Genomic DNA, 14,189 nt, shown 5'->3' on the forward strand with positions numbered 1-14,189 from the left:
TCGGATGAAAAGTTTGATAGTGTGAATCGAGCTTAAGGGTACTCTAGATCGTATTGCCCAGAGGGCATTGCGCAAAAGCTAAAGATCCACCTTGACCTTGGATCACCCTGTATGCAGACAGCGAGGCTCATATCGATTGGCGCTTACGCTGTTTGGTTGGGAAGGGCGACGAAATGTCAATCCGACTGCCTCATCCAGTTCATTAAGAGGCGGAAACGCTGGAGCTGCGCGGCGATACGAGCGTACAACTTCCGGAAATCAACTTCCGCTCATCCTCCGACCCGACATTATGCTATAATAGAATTTTCTGCTCATGTTTACGCCTCTCCCACCGCCATCGAGCAGCGTGAAAAAAGAGAAAAAAAACCATAAGCCCCCGTTCACGACGCCATAGAGGAATGTTTCACTTCCGCTGTTGTCGACTTCCGTGTGAAAATTCACCGAGTTTGAGTTCGTTTTAGTGGAAAATTTACGTTGGTGCGACTGGCTTGTCGGCAACCCTGATCTAGTGTTGTTGATTTTCCCCCGAAAATCGACTAAAGGGTCATTCCACGCCTAGGTAGTCCGGGGGGTATTTTTTTCCCCCCTCCAAATGACCCAACGATATTTATTTTTGGACTCCTTAAAACTCCTAGTTTTTGGAAATATATGGGGTTTATCTCCGTTTTGTTTTTTTTCTCGCAAATTTTACGTGTTTTGTAACTCCGTTGCTTAGCTTCATCCTACTGTAAAAAGAGTGACAGTTTGGTAGCAATGTTTTCTGGTGTTCCCGCCAAAAGCAAGTTTCAGGATATGTTTGCAGTTGTCAAGAAACTGATTCAATGTGCTCCTGCAAAGTTTCAATTTTTAAAAGTAATTACTGTATATTATATGTAACTTTCAAAACTTAGTGTACTGGCTGTCACACCCGTTACGCAAAACATGGGTTCTTTAATGTAACTATTTTAATTCATGTCATTTTGAGATGCAACTTTTTTCCATACGTATTCAAGCTAAGTACGGCTTCGGAGTATTTTTTCCAAATTTTTATTTCAACGATTGATGGACAAAAATGCGTAACGGGTGTATGACACGTTACGGGTGTGACCAATGAGAAGAGGCTTCAATTATGCAGATGTTGCTTCACTTCTCACCATTTATTTTCTATGGTTATCACAAGAAATACACTCATATGCACAATTAGAGGTTATGTATTATACATCTAATAAGAGAGAGATAGCTAACATTTTTGCCATATTTCAGTATTTAAAGTGAATACACCTCATCTCAAAAGGACTTCAAATAGAACTCGTTTAACTCTCTCCGATTTGATTGAAATATTTTCACTTTACTATAGGCCTAGACCTACCGTACCAGGGGTTTTTTTTGGTTGATTTGGGTCATGCGAGGTCCAGGACCGGGGGGACGAATGGGGAATCGCCTAAGGAATCTGAACTTCTTGGTCCCTGAGTCCCCCGACTCCCTTTGGGAGGTATAGGGGCCGTCCGTGCTTCAAGAGTCAAGGTTTGTGTCAGAATTGTGTAATTATTTAATTGAAATCAGAAAGTGCGCAGCTTTTTAACTTACATCGACACCAGGAAGTCCAAGGTCGGCCCATCCGTGTCCAGAATACTGACCCCCTGGGGGTGGGGGACGGAGCCCTTTCTCAAAAAATGAAAGTTGCCGGTCTCGCCGGAGCTCCCTAAGCCGAGAAACGGCGGCGAAAACGAGTGTTTCTGGCCCTGTTGCAAAAGTGCGTTTTTGTCGGTACCGCGGACTCGTGGAGCTTTTCCGACCAGAAAATCCGACTCAGCGGGTCATTTCCAAGCGGACTAGCTTGGTTTTGGCTCGATCGGAGAACTTTTCATTTTGACCCTAAAAATTTAGTCCATTGTACCCCTGTGGGTTGTCATATTACTCGATAATTCCTAAATTTTCTTTAATTTTACGGGCAAATCGACGGCGTAAGTCCGCAACCACGTATCTCGTTGGCGGCGTTTGAAAATCTCCGCTCCTACTTTATTTTTTTAAAGGAGAACAAATCGAAATCATTCCTTGCAGTCAAATCTTGGCACTGAGAAGAGAGATCACGCCAGTTTTTAAGAATTATCGTTGAGTAGTTATTCATTTAAAAGATAAAGAATGACAGGAAGTCTGCGACGTCGCAAACCGAGATATTATGTGGTTGCGGACTTGCACCGTCGAAATACTCAGTAATATCAGATAGGTCATAAATTGCGATCGCGTAGAAAACTCTTCGTAGTAGGTATGTATCGGATTGTTGTGTGTGTGGTCTATTCACTAATTGAAGGGGCTCTTCTCATTGGAAGAGCCTGTCAAAGCCTCATATCCGTGCCCTTTTTCAGGGAACTCGGCGAATTTGTTTGAGTGTGTCCTAAACGAAACCTTACTCTGAAAAAAGTCTTCACAGACAGTTTTAGCTTGAGTTCAAAGCTACTTTTAGCAATACAAAATTTAAACTTTTTGCCTTTGAAAAATGATAATATTTTGAAGTTCATCAGTTGAAAAAACAACCTAAGTTGGTCCCTTTTTATTTTCTGAGGCAACTGATGCTGATGATACTGTGCCTTAGAAAATAAAAAGCCAGGGAACTACGAAATATCAACATTTTTCAATTGTAAAAAATGTAAACTTTGCAACGCTGTATTACAAAACCGAGCTTTGAACCTAAACTAAAACTTTCACTGATGGAGAATAGTCTCATCAAAAGAAGGATCCTGGGTTCTCCAGAAAGAAGCACAAAAAGCAGCCCCTTCCCTTGACAGGCTCTTTTTATAAGTGCATTATGTTTGGAATTCTTCAACTTACTTATCACCTGATAAAATCCTGATTTTCTTTAATTTTTAAAAGCAAATCCCTGATGCAAATCCTCTCAGATGGCACAAATGCAATGAATTGCGATTTCTTACATGGTAAAACTCTTCCTATTCTATCATAGTGTTGTGTATGTTGTCTGTTCTCTATTGGTTGAAGATGCTCCTTTTATTTTGTTATAATAAAATTGTAATGAGTCGCAATTTATTATTTATTTACTTATTGTTTTGCTACCAATTGCCTACCTTTCTCACATATCGACGGTGAAAGTCGGCAATCACTTAACTCGGTTTGCGACGTCGCAGACTTCCTGTCATACTTTATTTTTCAAATAGAAAACTACTCAACGGCAATTCTTTAAAACTGTCATGATTTTTCTTCTCAATGCGAAGAAAATTCTGCAAAAACTTCAAAAAATAATATCAATTTGTTCTCCTTTAAAAAAATGACGTAGAGGCGGAGATTTTCAGACACCGCAAACGAGTTATGTGATTGCCGACTTTCACCGTCGATATGGTACATTCATACATACATATATTGCGGACTGAAAGATTCAACCAATTTTATTGCATTTTTCAAAATTATTTCGGTATTTTCATTGATATCCATTAATTTTTCCCTGATTCTCCGGGAGAAAAACTAGATTTTTCTCTGGGCTTGAAAACAAATTTGAGACAGAGTCGAGTTGATTGTTGAGATGTTAAGGAGTAACGACAAGGGTGGCAAAATGGCTATTTGAGAAAACTATAGTTAGAGTTTTAAAGTGATATTACCCTAGGGTTAAATTCCCCACCAAAAATCCTACATCTTCTTAAAAATTGAAATTTTGTGCCATAACACTTGGATACATACATGTCCAATGGAAAAAAAAAGACATTGAGAAAAACAGCACTGCCACTTTTACACTGATTCTCTACCTAGCTCCTCATTTTAACAGCAAGTTTCATCAGCATTTCTAGCTTATTCCCGGATGTACTGGCAGAAAATTTTGACTACTTATTCTATCATTTAGATTCAGAGATGACGGATGGCGACTTTCCAAGGAGCAAAACTGGAAAGAAGTCATGAGAAGAGACATTTAGCACCGATTGACAATTTCATAAAAACAATTTATTTTCAATAAGATGTCTTGAATTTTCAACAGAGGCTAAAAAAAAAAAAACTTGCAGTACCTTGTACTGCCAATCCGTAAACCAATGCTTTGCATTCTTGGTCAAAATATTGAAACTTAACAGAGTAACAAAAATTTCTAATCGATTGCACCGGTCACGTAAAATTAAAAACAGATTCTTTAAAAATCAACACATTAAAACAGAGAGCATCATGGATTATTAGAGTGGGAGATAACCACTTTTGGTACGTAAGGAGTTTCGAGCCCTGCAGAAGATGGATTTATTGATGTCGCTTTTGGTGCGTAAATTTGCGGTTTGGCCAAGACGCGCTGCCCAGCTATGTCGATTTCATACCGCGCGGAGGTTGACATGATGAACTGGTTGGTGACGATTTGATCGTTGTGATGCCCATCCAACCGCTCGTGACGTCGACTTTGTCCTGGACGTCTTATGTATCCCATGCAAACTAGTTTTCCGAGGGTGAATCCAAACCTTTTCATCAAATACATACAAAGACTTAGTGAGAGGGCAACTTAATGAGAAAATGTTGCTGATGTTTCATTCACTATTAAGAGAGCTACAAGGCTCCTTCTAAGCATAAACATTTAGATTTCTTTTAAGTACAAAAATATTAAGAGCTAGTGAGGCTGAGACAATCCTTTTGATAGTCATCGAGATTAAAAATTTTAAAAAATTTGAACTATAATTTATTTCATCAAATTACTTATCAGAATTAATAAAGTTAATTTTAAAATAAGAGTATCGGAAGTGGGGTCTGGAAGTCAGCATATCCAAATCTGAGAAGATGACTTTTGGCGGTGATCAGCAAAGCATTGAGTTGGAGGATGGGCAGCAGATCAAAGGCTGCGAGCACTTTAAGTACTTGGGAGTGCGGTTGACCCAGGATGGAAGGACGGATCAAGCTATCAGGGAAAGGAACACCTTAGCAAGGAAGGCTATAGCGATGTTAAATGGAATCCTCTGGGATCAGCGGATTTCCAAAGATAACAAGAGGAGGATTTACAACGCTGTAGTCAAAAGTATATTAACATACGGATGTGAAGTTTGGCAGCTGAAGAAACGGACACAGGATATGCTAAGAGCAATGGAGATGGATTTCTGGAGAAGGTCAGCAGGAATTTCTAGGAGAGATCGGGTCCGTAATGATAGGGTGCGTCAGATAATGGAAGTCGAAAATGACATCGTGTTCGACGTCATGACCAAACAACTTGTTTGGTATGGTCATGTCAATAGGATGACGGAAGAGAGGCTGCCAAAAAAGATGCTTGATTGGGTACCTCCTGGGAGGAGACGTAGGGGACGCCCAGTGAGAGGTTGGCGACAGGGGGTGTTAAATGAGATAAGAGATTGTCAACTCCCTGATGACCTGTGGGAAGACCGAGCTTTGTGGCGATTAGGCGTCGCACAGCGCCAAAGAGCGCTATAAAAGCGACTCATATATATATATAATTTTAAAATAAAGATCTATTTTCCTATATTAACAAGGTTGATAACCACTAACTTCTTTACTGAATTTTATTTTAGTTTTAAAATTGAGAACTATGTTAAACATATGAAAAAATATAATTAAATAAAAAAAAGATTAATATTTAAAATTTAGAATTCAGAGTAATCTATAATAAGAATTTATGTTACCAGCTAACTAAGTGCCAGCAGTTGTGGTCAAACTTAAGGTTAGGGGACTTTAACTTAAGGGGGGATTCTAACTTCTCGTCATGCGCACAATATTTCCCCCTAGAAAGTATTTTTTCACAGTTTTCTAGGATTTATATTTCAGAAGCCCTCCCATGAAAAATTTAATCAAGGACCAACAATAAAACATATATTTTTTCACGACTGCACGGAAAGTTTCATTGTCATGTAAAAAAACTTTTTCTTATCAATTTTTTGGTAAAATTGTATATTTTTAACGAGCAATGTAACAACGATTATAGCCCCATCAGTACTGATGTGATACTACAAGGAGAAGCAGAGGAATGACTGGATCAAGAAAACAACCAGATTATCCGTAGGATTGCAAACACGCCCGGGCATGCTAAAGTAACAAGATAGTAACAAGTAGTAATTACATTTCAGTTTTGATTTATAACCTAACGATGAGTTAGTAAAAGCTCCAGACGGCCATAGTTAATCAAGAAAATGTACAATTTGACAGGAAAATTGGTTAGAAAAAGTTATTTTACATAACGGTGAAATGAGTGCCAATAAAATTCACTAAAACAACTCAATGCATTGAGAGTATTAGCTGATTGAAATACAATTTTGAGTAAAAAAAAAAAAAATATACGGTGCAAAACCAACTCTTGTTCATAGAGATGTAGAAAACGTTTCAATTATTTTAAAATGTTTTATAGAAATGAATAAAATACGAGAAAGAAAATAGAACAGGTACGCAAGTGAAACATGCAACATGAAAAAGGATGGTAGGATGAGGAGAAGATTCTTACCCTGCTGATGTGACGATACCCACGAATTCCGAGTCTCGATAAATTGGCTCACTCCCCCAGGCCCACACATCTTTATCTGGATCGATACCTTCCAACTGGAAAAGGACAAGTCTCTTCTTCACTCCTTGCTCTTTTTGCTTTTGCAAAGCAAATTTTCCCATGAAATAATCATTCTGTCGTAAAAAAAGATGATTGAATTAGGTCATGCAAAAATAACTTAAGTCAATTTTTCCGATAAAGGTAAAAAAAAAAAAAAAAAAACTAGAACTAGAACTAAAATCATATGTTTCTGATGACTTCTCCAGAGGAAAGGTATTGATAAGGGCTATTTTTGAGCCCATCCTAGCTAAATTTCCTCGACTCTATGACGTTTTGCTCATTGAAGGTCTATATTTTACAAAATGCATAATGATTTGGTCATTTGCTGTCTCTGACGAGTCTTATTAGTGGTGGGCCAGTTTTCCAAAAAAATAAATAATGTACGAAAGGAAGTTTGCATTGCTACAAACATAGATATGTGGTTATGTACTTTGACCGACGATATATGTGATGTTTTTCATTCGATAAAAAATAAAATAAAATGTATACAAATATAACTGTACAAAGGAGACTTTTGTTTCGTCTCTCCCTTTTAAAGTAGGGGCAAGGGGGAGTTGAAAAGTAGAGCCAATCACTGTAATAAACTTTTACTAATTGCTTCTCTGTCTTCAATATAAAAAAAATCATGATGATAGTTTGTGCTATACTTACATCTAGCTTCACTCGATATCCACTCCCACATTCAAAGGGAGTCGTAAAACTGTTTAAATCTTCACCCCAAAGTGGAATGAACTTTTCTATCCGCATCCATCGCTGAGTGATTGTGCCAACATCACGTAGACCATAATCTACACCCACCTGAAATAAAAGTAACACTTAGAGGTAAACTCAACACAGTGAGAAAAATAAATACCTAAAATTGAATCATGAGGACCGTGGTGTCATAAAAACATAAATACAGGTTACAAACCCTGCAGATCAATGACCGAAAGTTTTCTGAAAAGTTTGGGGCTCTGATCGCTAAAATATTTGCCCAAAAATGTCAATATTGAGCACTGACTTAGAAAAAAATACACGCCATGACAATCTGTGGACAAAATGGTTTAATTAAAGCTTACTGAATAATTTTACAAGCAAACTTTTCCAGAAATAATGGAGGAACAAAAGAAAAAATTGGGGCATTTCTAAGTTTGCAGAATTAAATATCTCAAGACTTTTTAAAGAGTGTCCTCAAACACTAAACTGAGGGTACCCCAGTGTAATCTAGTGAAACTCTGTCCAAGGAAAGAACATGTTTGAGGGCCCAATTTAATGTAGTTCCTTCATGGATAATTACACTGATAGTTGTAATAGATACTCACAGCCGCAAGCTGCTGATAAACATGTAGCGCGTATTCAGAGGGAATGTATAAACAAAATCCAGGCTCTCCTGTGTGAGTAAAAGACATCATCATAACATCTGAGGCATAGCCAACGTTCACTTTCTGGAACGAAGAAGAAAATTCGTGTTAATTTTGCATCAGCATAAGGGAATATGGTTAAAATTCTGGTAAAATGTTGGTGTTCTATTTTTTTTCTTTCTTTTATTTGCATAGTACTTTCTGCTTAGTAATTTCAATGTTACTTACTTATGTTCATTTCTTTTTTCTTTTTTTCTATACACTCAGGTAGAGCATTTGTTCTGTGATTCATTATTTAATTTATTATGAGCGGTTCTATGGTGTTACTTAGTTTCTGATGGGATCCAGACCCATGTTTTGGGTGTGTACTTTTTTGTATTCATAAAATATGTTTTGAGGGCCTTAGTGACCCTGTATATCTTTTTGTAAGTATGTATATTCAATAGAGTTTGGGCCACGTTTCTTAGTGTTTTCTTCTTGTTCAATAGATAAATAAATAAAATATATTACAAAATCTTGATTATTTTGAAGCTCGAATCACATATGTACATCTTTTGAGAATAATCTCTTTTCAATTGAATGGTCCTTGATCTTTGATCCAAATTATGTCCTTTGAACTGGGTTGGATCAGTACCAAGTCAAAGGTCTGGAAATGATCAAATTTGTTTACAATTGAAGGGCTTAAACTTTGATGGGAAATGTAACATGGTAAAATTCTTGAAAATTGAACGACTTAAAACTAGGTTGATGACCAAATTCTAAATTGACTACCATGATTTTTGGCACACATTGGCAAAATTACCAACACTCTAAACGTAAAACTAAAATTTGCCCATTCTTAATATCAATTGTGTAAATTGAGAGGCTTCTTACTTACCTTATAAGTAAATGGTTGTAAATCGATGTCAACATTGGAAAGTTCTGAAAGAAGCTGGCGAGCTTTTGGACCAACGACATTAATGACGGTGTACATAGAGGTAACATCATTTAGACTCACAGAGTGATCAGTTGGAAGATGTCTTCTGAGCCACTCAAAGACACGAGTTTGTTGACTTGTTGGAGACACCATAAAGAAGCTTTAAAAGAAGAGAATAAAAGTAGAAGTGAATAAAGGAGAAATATGTATTTCATTGATTAGTGAATGATAGCACTATGTACCACTGCATAACAGCTTCCTTGATTTTAGTAGAGCGCCAGTGCTTAAAAATAAATTGCCAAGCGAATATAATAATATATAATACATCAATTGGGCATATTTTTGCTAAAAAAAAAAAAATGTAATTGCAAATAAATTAAATAAAAAAAAGGAATTAGATAGCACACAAATCCTACGCACATGATTCCTGTTAATTTAATTCATTTGCGTATTGTTCCACTTAGCATAGTCAAGACCAATTTTTACATTATTATTAAGAATATAATGATAGGAAAACTGGTGAGAATGAGGGAAAATTATATATTCTATGAATGTATGGCAATATAAAAACAAAAAAATTGATAAGTGCATTAATTTTGCTGTAACGCCTGTCCCACACACAAACTGAGGTTCTCAAATGACAATAATAATCTAATTTCTCAGCCATTTCTGCACGAAGTTCCTTAAAAATCTCAAGATCTGATCTATGATATGTCCCGAACAGATCTGTTACCTTCAAAGATTGTCAGACCGATGATCTATAATGTGACAGTCAAAAATTCCATCGGTGAGCCTCTTTGAAGCCTTTACTTTGTGTGTGAGGGAAACATTCCCAAAAAGCTCTACAAAATAATCTTTCAGTTTACTTCAAACACAAACCTATTTTCTGCTTCTCGAACAAGAATACAATCATTCTCGTAACCACCTCTTTCATTTTGCATACCGGTGTGCACGATACCTCCAACTGGGATATTCACATCATTAGAACACAGCCTTTGCAACCAGTCTACAACATTCCTTGGAGTTTGAGCCTAGGAAAAAATAAAAGCAATCAGTATTCGAGAACAAAAAGGAGGAAAAAACCTCAATTAAAAAGTAAAATACAAGCTCTTTTACACACATGTAAGGCAGTCATGACAAATCAAAGGATAGGGTACATTGTTCGCAACAAGAACAGATTGACTGAATACATCCAAAGGTGTTGTCGAATAAGAAACAGAAACGCTTGGAATCAATTTTTACAGAATGAAAGTGGTACAGCCGCCGCTTCCTTATTTCCTGACTCCAATGAGATCTAGCTCTTGGTGCTTCAACCCCTCCCCCTCCCTTTTGTAAACATTTCAATTTTTGAAAAAGCGACAGTGATAAGAAAAAACATGCTTTCAAAATGAAAAAAAAAAAAAACTTTTCTTCAACATTTGTGAGGCTGCTCAAATTCAACTTGAAGCACACAGCAGTTCTTAGCAATCCTGGTTGAGCACAATCATGCAGGAGAAGTTCATCTCTTTAAAATTTCCATTATTTGAGAGGATTTTTGGTACCTACATAGTGGAGAGTATCATTTCTACGCTTCTACAAATTCATTTTTATACACTTCTAGAACTTATATGGTGCAAAAAATCAGTCCAAGTTGCAAAGAGAGACTAAATCCTAGGCTTGGGAACAATTTTTAGCAAAATCATTAAAATACAATTAGTTATTGGCTAACACTGTACATAGAAATCAATTTTTGACCTTGAAAATTTTTCAGGTTGTCATACATACACTCAATTTTTTTTCCAGCAAGATTGACTTATCATGGCACTAATTATTGGCATCTATTCTTAAGAACTAAGTAGCATACATGCAACGAATGAAAGCGTTACAAGTATATAATCTATAATTTTTAGGTGTATCAATCGAGGATTAGTACACAGCTAAAAAAATAAATCAAAAAATTATCGACAAAAATGAAGCAAATAGAATACAAGATTTATAAAATTATAAGAGAGAAAGGCGAAACCAGAATGACCGAGGTAATGGTGAGTTTTATGACCGGTCTAACGATCACTAAACCATGGCAAAGTATAGACTAGAAATTGAGAAAAGAGGAAGCTGGTTGATTTTATGGATCATGCTGTCTCCAAAAATACAAATAGGAATTTACATGAAGGATAGGACCTGCATAAGGTGGAGTACCTGTATATGCGAGCCCGGAATATAGCCAGACTGAAAAAACAAACTTAGGTCATGATTTTGTATAGGCGCATTCACTTTGAAAACGAAGATTTACACAAAGAAGAGATAGGAAATTCAGTTTTTGGAACTTTGTACAAATGACTACAAATGTTCAGTTGACGAGTAAAAATGTATAAACTGCCTTTCTAGGACTTTATTTTTTTTCTTTCTTTCTTTTTCCTCTTTTCCACAGATTAGACTTTTAGGGATGAATCTACGATGGATATCAATGAGGAATCTGAATTAATTTTGATAATACTCAGGTGATACAAAACTAAAATTAGAAGGAGGCGAACGATTTTTTCTTAATTCAATCTGGAAGAAGTTCTGCTGATAAATCTTCAGGATGATTTGTACTTATTACATTTTTTCAAAAACGCACAGCAGCAAAGATGATTCAACTACAATAAATTCCCTGTTTCACTAAAGTTTTTGGGAATACCTTTGGGTATTTTAAGTTACTTTCTACTGTTTAGAGCTATTTGTACAACTGAGAATGCATATTTATGTACAATGAAAACATTCTGCATTCATATTGAGAAACAGATACAAGGGTAAAAACTTTAAGATATAAACGGAAAGAGAAGCACGCAAGGATAGTAATAATGAGGGCATTTAAGTTTGGGTCAGCCTTTAAGAAATCTACTGGTTAGTTCGAATTCAGACGTTATTGGGACAAGATCTGAAGCTCAAAAAATCTGAGTAAAAATCAGTCAAAGCAAACAGAAGCTTATCTGTTGGCATACAGTTGACATGAGACTTACTAAATTTTCCCATGGTAGGTCCCCGGAGTCAATTGGGGGCTTTTGCATCTAAAAAACAAAATTATTTGGTAATCCTGGAGTGTTTAGGCAGAAAGATTATAGAACCCATTCAAATAAGAGTTGATAATAGAGTGGTCGGAAGGGGAATGAGGGATGCTTTATATTGGTAAGAGTTCCTTTCATATGAAAAAATGAAACTAGAGGGAGGAAAACAAAAATTAGATTAACATGAAATGTGAAAACCACATGGTGCCTAGTTAGAAAATTGTTATAAATTAATCCAATCAGATACTGAATGTTACATAAGATGTAAGGTGACATTACTGAACTTGCAAGGCTATGACGTTGGTAATGTTTTTTATGGTGATTCGTCACCGTTTCTGGCATGGTCGAACTGGCTTACCATATAGTGCATTGGTTAAGTAAAATATTTCAGCAGATTTTTAGCCAAACAAAGGACGATAGCCCCTTTGCATGTGCCTAAGAAATCATTCTAAACAAAAATTGGCAAAATTCAGGGAAATGAAAACAGGATCTTCGCATTTAAACAGCTATCAATTTCTGTATTAAATGCGTCATTAATATCCAAATCAGATCAAACACTACCGCTTCTTTAACCAAACAAAAAACCACCCTCCTTTTCTCCTTTCTTGGTAGTAACAAATATTCTGTGCTGAGCCCAAAATATGAATCCTTGACCAGTGCATAATTCAATACTTTATGAGCTTAACCATGGCTGTCCTAATTTACTACTATGACAGAAGGGATGTAAACCTTGTGCTTGAAGGTCCTATCATGAGTTGCTGTAAGGTGTCTTTAGAGATTGTATAGTTCCTCCTCCGGTAAGTTTTCAGAGTGTCCATCATTTCCTAAAATCTTGATAGTGAGTGGTCACCATGACAGCAAAATATCTTGCCTCTTTACTTCGTTTTAATCTCTTTTTCCTAGCCAATTTCGGTAAATTTTCTATCTGATTAAAGTGGTTCATTTTTGTGATATTGTCTGTTACATAATGAGTAAAAATTTTGTAAAGACCCGTATGATCTGAAAATATGATGTAATATAATTATACTCTAACTGCAAATATAAAAAAAAGTGACTAGTCTTCGCGAGTGTCTTTACAGATCCAGAACATTGCTCATTACAGGGAATTTAATGCCTCATATAATCCTCATTTGACACAACTTGAGCCTTCCGACAGTGTTCATTACTGGTATTGGGTAGATTTGAAAGAGAATTTAAAAGTTAATACTAACTACTATGAAACTCAAATTTTAAAGATTTTTTTCTCTTTTAAAAGAAAGTAAAACAAAAATAAAACACTTCAAAATTTTTTGATAGGAGCAAAGAAGAGTGGTTCATATTCAATGGGCACAGAGGGAAAAGAAACATAATAGAAAACTACCATTGATTTACCTTGATTTTAATCTTGGAAAAAGATGACATATCGATCACACCCACACCTTCACGACAGGCATAATACTCTTCCAGAAGATAATCGAAGAACTTTGGCTTGAAGAAAGTGCCTGGCGGCATTGTGGGTAAAGGCTGGCCAGCTGAAGAAAAGAAACACATAACTTAGTATTTTGCGATGGGATTGCTCATTTTTTATTGAAGAAAATAAAGAAGAAAAAAATGACACCAAACAGATAGATTATAAGGGGCTGGATCTTCTGAAAGGAAAATTCAACAAGTACAAGGCCAACAAATAGAATAAGTATTTCAAAGAAAAGTATCTCCTTTTATGTTGAGGAAAATTTTCAGTGGCATTATTATGATTATTTCCAGAATCCATCGATCCAAAATCTAGGATCTCAGTATGAAGCAAAATTATCTTGCAAACAAAAACTTTTCTGGGCATGCATTTTACGTAGGATGAAAAGAAACAAATTACCAGGCAATTGAAAATCGAAAAAATTAGCTATCTCATCAATTTCTGTTGTATTAAAACAGCATTTGCATTCTGGTGAAAAGGAGAACAGAACATGCAGTAGTCTTCACAAACCCACGATTAAGATGCACTTTTGAAAGGCCAGGTATTCTTTACAAGTATGATATTCAAATGTTGCATTAAGATACATGTTTTTCAATTTCAGCTATTGATATGCTACCGGTTAAAAGATACTGTTCATTCTGTGAGAAATATATATTGAAATCATAACTCTCTTTTCAATTCACTCAGTAATTTTTAAAACAGATTGAGACTTATGAAATGAATTTTTCTCATCAGAGGGAATCGGTACCGAGAGAGAGAAAATATGTTTGATTAGGAGTTTTTCTGCTTGTAACAAACACCCAGGGACTCACAAGCAAACAGAACTACTGAGACAACGAGACATGATGCCTCAAGATACCCTCAGAATACAGGAGCTATAATACCTTAGGATAACATTGACTCATCCATTAATGGTGAATAATATACTGGAATGCCAAAATGGCTGGCAATTCTATCAAATAAG

The 14,189-nt window shown here is 36.1% G+C and overlaps 1 protein-coding gene and 1 long non-coding RNA gene across 4 annotated transcripts in view; one reads left to right on the forward strand and one right to left on the reverse strand.

The window, feature by feature from the left end:
• LOC140224119 (uncharacterized) overlaps positions 1-14,189 on the forward strand; it is a 643,754-nt gene that overhangs the window by 239,329 nt on the left and 390,236 nt on the right. The gene's annotated exons all lie outside the window — the stretch shown is intronic.
• LOC109039506 (pyruvate dehydrogenase phosphatase regulatory subunit, mitochondrial) overlaps positions 3,903-14,189 on the reverse strand; it is a 30,617-nt gene continuing 20,330 nt past the window's right edge. Inside the window, exons 10-17 of one of the 3 annotated variants that reach the window (XM_019055003.2) lie at positions 13,147-13,286; positions 10,928-10,957; positions 9,629-9,780; positions 8,711-8,909; positions 7,795-7,917; positions 7,145-7,291; positions 6,395-6,567; positions 3,903-4,418 (exon numbers count right to left, since the gene is read on the reverse strand). In XM_019055003.2, coding sequence (XP_018910548.2) covers positions 4,136-4,418; positions 6,395-6,567; positions 7,145-7,291; positions 7,795-7,917; positions 8,711-8,909; positions 9,629-9,780; positions 10,928-10,957; positions 13,147-13,286 — 1,247 coding nt within the window. In that variant the 3' untranslated portion in view covers positions 3,903-4,135. Of the gene's footprint in view, positions 4,419-6,394; positions 6,568-7,144; positions 7,292-7,794; positions 7,918-8,710; positions 8,910-9,628; positions 9,781-10,927; positions 10,958-11,730; positions 11,779-13,146; positions 13,287-14,189 lie in introns of all 3 variants that reach the window. The other 2 variants (XM_019055002.2, XM_019055004.2) reach the window with 2 other exon arrangements.

The sequence above is a fragment of the Bemisia tabaci genome, chromosome 2 (assembly GCF_918797505.1).
Source record: "Bemisia tabaci chromosome 2, PGI_BMITA_v3".
Classification (NCBI taxonomy): domain Eukaryota; kingdom Metazoa; phylum Arthropoda; class Insecta; order Hemiptera; family Aleyrodidae; genus Bemisia; species Bemisia tabaci.